Raw genomic sequence first — 12,871 nt, forward strand, 5'->3', positions numbered from 1 at the left:
TATTTTGCAATAACTTGTTAAATGTTTGCTGGATAATTTTAGATAAACATGACTTTCATGTTTTTCATGAATTTCTGGAACAAGCGTTAATTCCTCCTCGAAATCCCGTATTGGTCATACCCTGCAGGTACAACTCTTATGAATGAATTAAGCATTGTTCTTCACATTTAAAAGCGCCCACATTGGATATTGAGATCTAAAGTTCAAAATTAACGATATCCATGCAAAAGTTCCCAGCTCTGACAAAAATTGAAATTTTAGGTCAAAGTTCAGGTTGGAAGTGGGGTTTCCAGCGAAAAGGGGAAATCGTAACGCAAAAAATTGTTGCCGAAAATTTCGCATTTGTTCATATTTGTTCATAATTTACGAAAATTTTCGCGAAATAAGAACTGCGAAAATTTCACGAAAAATTGCGGAAATTCCGCGTAAATCAAATGCAAAAATTTTTGGAAAAACAAAATGAAAAAATTTGGCGAAAAAAATACGCAAGAGAAATTATTAATTATGATAAAATAAATATGTTTTTAAAAGACTTAAGATTATTCAAAGACGAAATTAAACTAAATGACAGCTTTATTTACGGCTTACGGAGTTAAAGGTTATTACATGGATTTTTGTGTTTCCTTAAGCCACCGTCTAATGGAAGAGGCGCATGTCCGATTCACAATTTAAACCGTTATCTGATCAATTATTTAGAGGATATCGTCGTTTATCTAGCCTTAAAGATGTTTATTTCTGTTCTGAGTGTAAAAATCCGCAATTGTCACTAATCAAATTTTAAAAAGAGAACCATAGCTCATCCAGTCTTGATGACAGTGCAAAGAGTACCGTTGTAAATCGGACATGCCACTCAATAAACTTGAAATAATGTATTAGAGCCCTTTTGAGTCTCATTTTTTTGCGGATAATCCTGTAGATGAAAGTTTATTTGTACTGTATTTTCAAGTTTATGATTATTTGGATAATTAAATCATATTAAATATCGGGTATTAACAGTCAGAATTCAAATCTTTTTATGATTTTATTGCAGCAGCTGACACAACATTTAATTCATGAATATTTGATGACTTTTTAACATGTTTCTTAAATTCATACGTGAACGATACAATTCGTTTTTTTTCAATCAAAATTAGATTTCGTTCATTCTCAAAATTATCGTTCATTTTCCATCTATTTAGCTCGTTTTCTGACTAAACGGTCTTTCAGTAATATCGTTCTTTCATTAAAAAATCTAACCTTTGGATCGTCGTTAAAGCCACATCCTGTGTGGATTACCCTGTATCAAATGTTAAAATAATTTTCATTGTATTCATTAAATTGAAACATGAAGCAAGTTCTATATATCACCGTCAATCTTAATAATAGGTTCATTTCGATGTTTAAAAAAGTGTTAATTGGGATACTACAGGGGGCTACCTTTACCCAAAAAAATGCAACAAAAATGAAGAAATTAATTAAGCTCTCTGCTTTTAATTTAAATCTTATAATTGTTAGAAAATGATTAATAAGGGAGCCATGATTGTAGGAAAAAAAAAGACAAAAGGTTTGTTACAATTCTCAAAACCATGTATAGTAAAAGGCGATATAAAAGTTGTAGATTAAATTCCTTGTCCTTTGGGACACTATAGGGACACCCTGTACAGTTTACAAACAGAGATTATGTCAGATTATGTTTATGATCGCAATATTTAAAAATCTTAACAAATCATGATTTTATGATTTTCGATGAATGAAGATGATAAATTAATAATTATAATTGATAATAAATATCTTTCACGGGGTTTTCTTTTTTTCGTTTTTTTATAATGATCTATGATGGTTTTTGATTTTTAAAAAATCTTTTAATACTTATTAATGATTCATAATAGTAATTTATGATTAAAGAGGAGTAAGGATGATTGATCAATAATTGATTGCTGATGATTTTTTAAGATTGGCGCTAACTTGTGAGGATTCATAATGATATTGCAGACTTATTTTTTTTGGTAATGATTAATGATTTACGTTATGCTTCATGATAATTCGTGAGATTATAAATTAAAGATGTTTCATCTTATTTTTAAATTTTAGTAGATATAGTTATGATTATTAGTAATTATTTTATCAACATGTTGATGTATTAGCAATTAACTCACCACTGACCAACCTTTGATAAAAAAATGTTAATATTTGCTAAGATCAAGGGTTAGAACTTAGAAGCTGATATTGGTAATCTGGAAAATTGTCTGATGTCCGTTGCAATAAATATATGAGTTTATACAAAAGAGTCTCGCAGGTTTATCAGCAGAGATAAAGGAAATTTGAATATACAGAATCTAATACGTTCTAAAGTTAAAACCACGATATCTTACTCATTGATCCTCAGATAAAGATGATAAAGGAACCAGACACTTAGACATGCGTGGATCAGTGTTCGGGACGATTAACATGTACAAGTAACAAATAAGTAACACCTCAATTTGATTTATAGTTGCTTGGAATTACGAAGGGAATGATCAGATTCTGACAGGGAAATGTTTTGTATAAAATGCTCTGTTAAAAGGTTATGTTAAATAAATCTTTTTGATACTTACATCGGACTCAAATAACAAAGCTTTACTATTGGATGCGCCACCTACCCTATATTACTTAGAGTCAGAATCCAGGGAATACGGAGGCATATGCAGCTTTTTTGATTTTTTTAAACCACTCTTTCCTAAGGGGATTTTTTTTGTTATACCACTGGACAGTGGAATATGTACGCGCCAAATTTTGCCATGGAACTAATAGTACTCATAGTTACTTCCACCGTTTACCCGCGCAACGTCGCAAATCACGAATTTAGCTATTTTTCCCTTTAAAAATGAATCCATTCTTAATTTAGAATCTCAAAATCAAGCTAAGAACGTTATTCTGAGTCCTGACATTCCCCCCCATCTAAATTTGAGGCAGATCAGTCTGTTTATGAGTTATTATCAGACATACAATACAAAAAAACGAGATGACAACTTTATATATTTAGATTTTTAAATGTCTAGTTACGGGCCTGCTCGGTGAGGGAGGGGGTGCAGAGGCGCCATGATCCCCGCAAAAATGATCTCCGAACCTCAGGATTTGCAGAATTATCTCCCGGCCCCGCAAAACTGGTCTCCCAGCCTCAGTGAAGCCGTTTTTGAGGAAATGGGGTTTCAAAAATCGTTTATACTTTTCCTAACGTTGTTATTCGTTTTTCACGAGCCAACCTTAAGTTTCCAATTATCGAAAAAGAATGCTGGGGTTAATCTTTAAAGTGCACTTGAATAAAATACGTTTAGAAAACTTGTGTTACAGAACTTCATAATATGACCATATCAAGGGCAGCCGTAGTATATTTGAATTTCCGAGCCGCCGGGTCAACCTTTTCGGTCCCAGTTTGACTGTATCGCCCGGACATTGTGTAAATTAAGCAGACACTCAATAGAACTAGCCGGTGCAATAAGGTTGACGCGGTTAGACTTTAGGTTGAATTTACTTTTATTGAAGGGTCAGAAGTGCGTGATACAAGTAATTGTATTCTATATAATTTAAAGTATGTAGATATATTGTATATCTCTGTTTATCGTTACGCTCGTTTGTTAGTTTGTATGTACTTTGTACGATCAAAACTCATGAACCCCTTGACCGTGCAATTTGCCATTAATCTTGATTGGGGAACTCGTTAGAACCATAGAAATGTTCTTCAGGGAAATCTATGGGTGTCAGTGTTTTTTTTTCAGACGAATGGGTGCGAAAGAAACAAATTTTAGCCCCCTGGACCAATTCTTGAATCAGTCCCTTATGTTCTTAGATTGGTTGAAACTCCTAAGTTAACGGGCTGGGTTGACGTTTGCAGAAGAAATTCCGTTTCCATGCAAAGCTGGGTTCCCAAGCTATAGTTTGTAATGAAAAAGATTGCACAGCTCTGTTAATCTTGTTATTGTACTTAATTTGTAAACGCATAAAATACATATATCTTTATTATTTCAACAATCAAAAGAAAGAAAATTTAAAGTCGGTTTGAATTTTCCTGCAAGATGTGCTCAGTGCTTTCCTGTCTGTAAATTCATGAATCTGCATAATATTTGCTGATTATTAAAACATGGAAATTATATTAAATAACTTTTTTGATTCAAATAAAACAAAACATTTGTTTCGAAATTAAAAATATCAAAATAATAATATTAAAATATAAATATTAAAATAAATTCCGCGCCCCTGAATTCAGGGTAAATGTAATTAATCTTTAATATTGGTCATTTTGATGTGATCCTCTATATAAATATCTTTAAAAAGTAAAAAAAAAAACTATAATTTGAATAATCAGAAGAAATCCTAGAAAAAAAATGAAATCACATGTTTGACCGAAGCCAGAAATATGAGAAGATAGCTGGGGAATTCTAATTGTGAGGGGCCCGAGTTCTGCGGGAGTTGTGGCTGCAGTGTGCAGAGAGAGAAATATAGAATGGATCAGTCAAGTTGAAAACACCGCGCACAGAGGAGTGAAGTGTACGCTCAAGATTTAAGTTAAAAGTGCTTTGATAGGACAACATTTTACTTATTTGAACATATATAAGGTATTGTTGAAACCATTCATATTTGAGTTTTATCTTACACGTTTTCCATCATTTTTTTCTTGGTTAAAATGGCTAAAATGTGGGAAAATAAGTTCATTCATTGCGACTAGCCGAGTGTAGATGCCTAGGCTGCCCAGGGCGGGCCGCGTCACTTGCCAGCTCTGCCATTCATGATTTTTAATACTAGATTCCTCTCTCTCTCCCCCTCCGTACACACATTCACTGTGACTAGCATGCTAAACTAGTAAACATGGACGCTTAATTCCAGTTTACGTATAAAATATTTATTGAATTCCGGTAAATTTTGAAATCATGTTATAAAACTTATCTTTTCTATTCTTCATTCATAGTTTTCTTATCTTTTAGCTCTTGGTAAAAATAATCATATATATACACTGATACAATTGATTTGAATAAATTTAAACGTAGTGCAGTTTAAAGTATATAAAGATTTACTGAAATCTTAATTTTTTCTAAAATTCTTAATGTTTTAGCTCTTGGTAAAAATAATCATATACAAGATTTTAATTGATAGATGGGGGGGGGGGGGGGGGGAAAAAATCGTTCTCTAGGAATATACCAAATCGGGAAAGCTAGTTTTTCGTTCTTAGAAAGATTAAGATATTAAAACATGTAACATTTGAACGTAGAACGAGATATTAACTACCGCAGACTAAATAAAGTTCTGAAGTAGAAAAAGAAAGACTATTTCAAAATTAGAGACATATGTTAAAAAGTTAGCAGACCAGAGAATTATTTTAGTATTAAAGCTAAAAATTCTTTAAAATAAAACGGATCTAATTCAATCCCATTTTTTATTTTACAATCTCAAGTTGTAAAATCACTGATTGGTAATTTCCTAGAGAACTATTTTTTGGGCCCCCCCCCCCCCCTCCTATCAATTTTGTACATGGCTAACAAGGATATAATTGATCATGTGGTCGCAGCTCCCGGCCCCCTAGCCGCGGCGCACGGACTCCTAGCCAGTCCCAGCCGCAGTGCTCGGCCCAGAAATTGTTTTAACCTAACCTAACCTAAAAAAATAAGAGGTCATGTACAAATTGAAAGGAGGAGGGAGGGGGTCCAAAAATCGTTTTCTAAGACGGACGCCACTATTTTATTTTATTATCTAATACAGGAGTAAATTAGCTAGTCGATTTTTAACTTTTAATATTTACCTAAACATTACTTTTTATATTAATATCAACTCTAGAAATATTTTGTTAGTTTGATCCAAAGACGCTAATAAGATATAACCCCCTCCCCTCCAATGAACGTAAAAATGTTTGGGGGGGGGGGCTATAATTATTTAAAGCTTAACAATCCTGTGTTAAATATAGAAATGCATCTCCTTAACTTTTTGCTCGAGTGCAAATTTGCGGTATAATCATTTATATGCACATTTTTGCATATGCAAAGGTTCTATTAAAAATGTACTTGTATTCAAGCAATAGCTATGCATTATGCAATTTTCAACTTTCAACTTTTGCCAAATATCAAACATATTCAAGTACGTTCAATTGCTGACAAAAGCCCCAGTAAACAATTCATAAAAAAGTTATGAATTGAACTTAATAATTTTCTTCAAGAAATATTAAGCTAGATTTTTAAATGTCTAGTTACGGGCCTGCTCGGTCTGCACACTACATAGTGGCACTAGCATGCCATGCACATGTGACAAATGACAAATTCAGGATTTGAGTTTGACTAAATTAATCTAGAAGAAATTTTTTTTCGAAATTGTAAAGATTTCAAAATAATGATGAATACAGCCGTTTTTGAGGAAATGGGGTTTCAAAAATCGTTTATACTCCTAACGTTGTTATTCGTTTTTCACGAGCCAACCTTAAGTTTCCAATTATCGAAACCCTATTCCAATTCCATTTCTCTCGATCTCCCTTTTCATGTTTTCTAAGATTTTTTTCCAGGAAGTTTCAGAAAATCTCTTCAGTTTTTTTAATTTCTAAATGTTTCGAGTTATCATTAAGGTTTCTTAAAATTCATGCAGAAATTATGGCACTAAGCTCATTAACGAGTTCATGGTACTCTTAGAATGTCATTAATTTTTTTGTACACACTTGTTTTCTCAAGAAAGAATAGTGAAATTAATGAATTGAGATGGACACGAGAAAGGCTTTTCAATATCTGTACTTACAGTAAAAGTACATATCTTTCTTGTACGAGTAAAAGTAAAGCTGATTTATCACTACTCCGGCCAGAGAATAACAAATAAAAAAGTGAATTAATTTATTGCTTAAAGGAAGCGTTCGCGAAAAAAAGGGGGTTTAGGCTTACGGCGAAAAATAAGCGCTTTTGATTGCTACTTATATTACTTCTATCTGTTTCGTCTATGGATAAAATGGTTATAAACGACTCATGGTGAAGAACGTAGCGTAGCGTAGCAAATTCAGAAAAAGTTGCACCATTCAACTAGGATCGTATAATAATCAATTTAATTTTAAAAAATCATTCAGATATTACAAAAAATAGTCGTCGATTATTTTTCGACGCATTCGTATATAGTTAATATTCCATAATACTTCTGATTTTTTTTTCAAATAAATTTTCGCTGGCGCTGGATTTTCGAGCATTCCTGGAATATATGAAAATATCTATCAAAAATCCTCGAAACAGGAATAAATGTTTTCAAAAGTAACATCAGATCATAAAAAAATTAAAAATCTTATGAAATATTAACTTTATACGAATGCGTCGAAAAATTATCGATGATTATTGGTTGTAATATCTGAATGATTTGTTCGGAATTAAATTGATTTTTTTACGATCCGAGCTGAATGTTGCAACTTTCTGAATTTGTATGAACGCTACGTTCTTCGGTATAAGTCGTTTTTAACAATTTTCTCCTTGTGGACGCAACATATAGAAATATGATTAGTAGCGATCAAAAGCGCATGTTTTTTGCCGTAAGCCTATACCCCATTTCCTTTTTTTCACGGACACTCCCTTTAAGTCCTACACGTACACCCCTTACACCCAGCCCCTTACCCCCAACATAAATATATAATTTAGTGTGTTTATAGGGAAAGATTAGGTAACGATGGATAAATATAAACATAACGTCCGATTCTCAACTTATAATTTATATTTTCAGGTTGTTCAATGCAAGATGTGAGTTCTTCAGTGTTCAACCGAGTACATTTGCCACTTTTACATGAGAGACATTATGTACAAGTTTAGGGGCATTAAAGGAGCCTTCAATCCCTCCTTGGAAGGGTGAAGGGGAGTCAGGGACACAAGTTATGGATGATGGCCGACGAATACGGAGAGTTACACTTGCCGCAGTTAATCTCCCGCCCCTCCCTAGTCCTGCCAAACCCACACTCCCTTCCCGGTCCTCTCCCTCCCTACCAGGTCACTCCTTACCTAGCAGAAATTCACCCGTTGTCCACTCCCCTGCACACGCCTCCCGTGCTCTCAAAGGCGTGCATCGCCCGCCTTTACCTTCTCGCCCTGGAGCAGCAGTTCGTCAACCGGCTCCTACCCCTCCTCCTAGACCAGACTCTACCCTTGCCACGCCCCCAGTCAGGCTGGAAGGCGGAGCAATACCATTCTCTAGTCTTTCTGTTAGTAATAATGTGCGTGTTGAATCGCCAAGCTTGGGTGTTATCTCCCCGTCCTTCTCGTCATCTAGTTCCTCCAGTAGTCCTTTGGACCAAACTATTTCCCTTACCAATCCTAGAACTGTGAGACAACAAAATGTTTATGTGGAAACTCCTATAAAAGGATTAACTTCACATTGTGATTTATCTGGTAAAGTTTGCTCTGTGAAAACCCGACCTAGATCTATCTCTAATAAAGCCAAGTCAAACCATATATCAGCTGTGATTAAACAACCCCAAACCTGTTTACAAACGACAGAACCGCCGCCCCTCTCCTCGCCCTCGATAATATGCGGTGAGTGCGGCCGTTGTCGTTGTGACGCTTGTCGGTCAGCGCGACCGCTGCCCTCCACCTGGCTGTGTGATAACGGCTGTTTATGCTCGGCAGAGACCGCTGTGGACACGTTAAGCTGTATGTGTTGTGTGAAGGCTGGTTTATATCACTGTGGAGAAGGTTTAACCCGAGATACTGATACAAGGGATGAAACCTGGGTTGATAAACCTTGCTCCTGTGCTCCAACTAAATGGTAAATATTTTTTAATGATTTTTTTAATCCACGTCCTGACATTTTACCCTCACGTCTTTCTTGTTTAATCTGTTCAAAGTAAAATGAACGTCTTCTCATCCCTTTCCCTGGCCGTTAAATCTTAAGTCTTGGAAAATGTTACAACTTCTAACCGATAAGAAAACTCGCTATATTAAATGAAAAAGAAAAAAGAAAAAAAAATTCGTAGAATTTTTATTATAAAACTTCATTCCTGGGGCATTTTCTTACAATTTGTAGAATTAATTTATGTAGCATTCTTGAGGTAAAATATGCTTAATTATAAAAAGTTATTATTGAACTGTTTAGAGTTGATTTATAAATTATTTATTCAATAATCATGGTATAAAGATGTTTATTAATTGCAAAAATTGTGTTTGAATTGATTTATTTAAAGCAATTTAAAAATACTAGTTATTTGTTGAAGAAAATTTCTTACGAAGCTTTAGAGTGAATCATGTAAATTTTTAATGTCTCAAGTTTTGATGTTTTTACATTTAACATCGCATTAAAAAATTGATTAAGTCGATATGGTTTTTGAAAAATAACACACCAAACCCCTCTCGTGGGTTGTATTCGCTAATTTGGGGGAAATCAATTATTTTAACGGGATATTACACGAATTTTGGAGTATAAAAAGTATAAAAAGTATACCTCTTAAAGGTTTCTGGAAACCTGAAAATATACATTCATATAAAAAAAATTAAGTATTCTCAAAAAAAAATTTAAATCAAGGGAAAATAGAATGTATAGAAAAGTAACTAGATACATATGAATGGCTAAATAAATTGAAAGGCAAGTTGCCTTGTTGCCTAGTCAGGCAGAAACAATGAATGTTGGCCTGAATGCTTTAAGGGGAGTGTTAATGAATTTACAAGGGGGTATTTGTAATAACCTTTGTTAAAGGAATTGTGTACTCTGATGTTCTAATCCCTGTATGCTTGCCACCAAACCTTAGATATTTCAAATTCTGTTCAATCATAAAATCTAAGTTTGAAACAGCAAAGGTTTACACCAACAACTGCAAAGATAAAGAGATTATCAAAGTTTAAGACAGACTCAATTACTTTGGCCTTAATGTTCTAAAATGAGCATTTGAGAAGAAAAAAATCTGCCATCAGATTTGAAAAGTTTCCTTCCTCATATGGTGCACATCAGCCTTGCATGGGATGATTTTTAATTGTTTAATTTTTATCCGATCAGTTGACGATTAAATTAGAATTTTTTTTTTATAAACTTTAAAAGTTTAAAATGTATGTTAACGCATAGAATAAGCTCATTAACCCCTAAAACTTTTAATTTTATACTAAAGAGCGATCGAGTTCAGGTTTTTTAAAAATATTTCCTGTAAAGAATATAAATAATTTTTATTATGTTAGGCTTTCAGGGTGCCTTACGTCCATCTTTGACTTTGATTATAACTTTTAAAGGTTGCCCTTTCTGTTGCATTTTTTTAAATTATTAAACAATAAAAAAACTTAAGGATTTATCGATTTTTAAAAACATATAGATATTTTCTGTTCAGAATCATTTTGATTTGTGACCTAAATGTAAGATTTTAACAAAGAAAGAGCTGGAGACCCCCCCCCTCTCCCGGTCCTCTTTGTGTATAAGAAATATGTGAATGTATAGTGTATACCAGGAACTGAGTTTTACTGCAATTGGTTTGCACTGTATCCAGTCTTTGTTCAGGTTTGCAAAAAACTTGCGATTAGTTTCTTATTTTTGCACAAAACTCTTTTCAGGAATTTGTCTTACAAAAATTAAGATTGAGTTTCGGGTTTCTTAATAAATTTCTCCGGGGTTTGCATATTCTTATAGAACCAGTGCAGTCAACTCAAAATAAACAAAAGAAAAGAAATATCGATGAATGAATAAGTAAATGAATGAATTGACTAATGAATTAATTTATATATGATAATTAAATAAATGAATGAATTGATTCACATATAATTAATGATTTATGCTAATGAATTCTAATTATTAAATAAAAAAGAGGTGGTATGAATATGAAAAAAAATACAAAAGGTTGATATAAGAACATTTTTACATCTATTGAAAAAAAAATTTCTGAAAATATAATAAGATGAGCCCCAATGCATGAATTATCAATTACAGCTTTCATTTTATCGTGTGCTTTGTCTTTTTAGTGCTTAGGATCAATTTCATTTGAATGCAGATGCGGTTTTCATTCAGATTTACCAACAAATTAAAAATTGACAAATTTTTTCTTCGTTTTTTTCCGCTTATTTTATGCTTAAACTTAATGCACCATTCACGAATTAAAATGTTTTAAATAATCTCTCATTTTTCCATTGTCGTGTCATTGGATTCGGATCTCCCTAAGCATTGTTTTTTAGTACTTAATTTTATTCATTTATGGAATGTAGTTATTTTATATTTTTTTTAATGAGGACTTAGGCTACAATTGTTAAGTGCATTTCAGTGTTATACATAAGAGGGGATGTGTTATTACATTTGTGAGTGTTTTTATTACATCTTAACACTTCAAGAGTGTTTTTCAAGTGTGAAGTGTTTTTTATAATCGAAGATTACTTTTCATTTGTTGAGTCTTAAATATATATGTAAATATGGTTTATTACGCATATACTCTTTCTATCTACATATACTGTGAGTGTGTTTTATATATGTTGAGTGTATTAAGTATGTAGTGTTTTCTGTTAAGGCCACAAAATGACGTGGGAAGCAAGGAAGGCATGCATCTGCTTCTACTAAACAGGGTTGAATATATCTACATAAAAAAAGTTTAGAAAAAATGAAAGACAAATTATATTTATAACGGTAATAAATTTTTACGATGTATATATAGTATTTATCCCTGTTAAGTATGAATGAATGAATGCTCTCCCAACTGTAGGGTGGGGGAGGGGGGGGGATTAGGAGTGGGAATCTTTATGTAAAGATCGAAATATAAACATGTTTTCAAGGAACCTAGCCTGTGTTTCTATGTATACAATTTATAAAAATTGTAATTACAACGAACTTAGGATATTTGTCAATTAAAATATTTTTCATCTTTTTTACTATTTTGTATAATTCAGTCTTTGAAGACATTGATAATGATTGAGAAGAGTTTTTTTTATTTTTTTATTTGATGTCAATGATATATGATGATTTTATGGAAGTAAATATTTTGTAAATTTATTTGCAGAATTTTCATGAAAATATGTCGGGATAAATTTCCTAATAAAGATGACAACGTTTTTTTCTTATATTTTTAAATGTCAATATTTGCATTTTATTTAGGACAAGATACTTTTTGAAATTCCGGATTAAATCCTGAATGTTTTCTTAATCCTTCTTAAATCTACCTGGGGTATTTATTTTTTTATGAATTAACATTAAAGGGACTGTAAGCGTAATTTTTCATGACCCTCAATGCAAAGATGATTTCAATGTCACTGGGGTTCTTGTCCGTGAATCTTTTATTTTGAGGATCCGGAGCCCTGTCTAATGTATTTAATGTGTGTTTATGAACCGGAAACTGATTATACAGATTTCCGTTAAGGAAATCCTTGAGAGCAATGAATGATGTAAACTGAGTAAGCTAGGCACTAGGCAGTTAACACATCGGAATGAATGAATTAAGCAACAAGTTATCAGTCAGTCCTTTAATCAATCAATTACCAACAGATTAAAAGAATTCTAAAAATGATGATTAATGTATACGCATCTTAAAAATAATATCAAATTGGAAAATTTCACATTCTCATAGACGAATAGATGATAAGATAAATAGATTAATACAAGAATAGATGAATATATTAATACAAAATTAGATTAATATAAGATAGATAAATAGATTAATATAAGAAAAGGCAAATCGACGAATAGACGATTATATAAATAGACCAATTGACGAATAGATGCATTTATAAAAAGATGAATAGATGAATAAATTAGTGGATAAATAGACGATTATATGAAGAGACGAATAGATTAATAAATGGATAGATGAATAGATGAGTGAAAGAATGAATGAAGAGTATGTGTGCAAGGGCGTGTAAGTTACGGAAATACTGGTTAAAAACTTGAATCATGAATGATAATCTGAAAAGCATGAATACAGATACTAAGGGCTAGTCAGATTGAGAGAGAGTGGGAGAGCGCGAGC

General features: G+C 32.7%; 1 protein-coding gene across 2 annotated transcripts in view; it reads left to right on the forward strand.

The window, feature by feature from the left end:
* Positions 1-4,401: 4,401 nt before the first annotated feature.
* LOC111714056 (protein sprouty homolog 4) overlaps positions 4,402-12,871 on the forward strand; it is a 10,467-nt gene continuing 1,997 nt past the window's right edge. The window contains exons 1-2 of one of the 2 annotated variants that reach the window (XM_023489069.1): positions 4,402-4,571; positions 7,684-8,718. In XM_023489069.1, coding sequence (XP_023344837.1) covers positions 7,832-8,718 — 887 coding nt within the window. In that variant the 5' untranslated portion in view covers positions 4,402-4,571; positions 7,684-7,831. Of the gene's footprint in view, positions 4,572-4,772; positions 4,869-7,683; positions 8,719-12,871 lie in introns of those variants that run through there. The other variant, XM_023489070.1, reaches the window with a different exon arrangement.

This window comes from Eurytemora carolleeae, unplaced genomic scaffold, assembly GCF_000591075.1.
Source record: "Eurytemora carolleeae unplaced genomic scaffold, Eaff_2.0 scaffold1482, whole genome shotgun sequence".
Taxonomy (NCBI): domain Eukaryota; kingdom Metazoa; phylum Arthropoda; class Copepoda; order Calanoida; family Temoridae; genus Eurytemora; species Eurytemora carolleeae.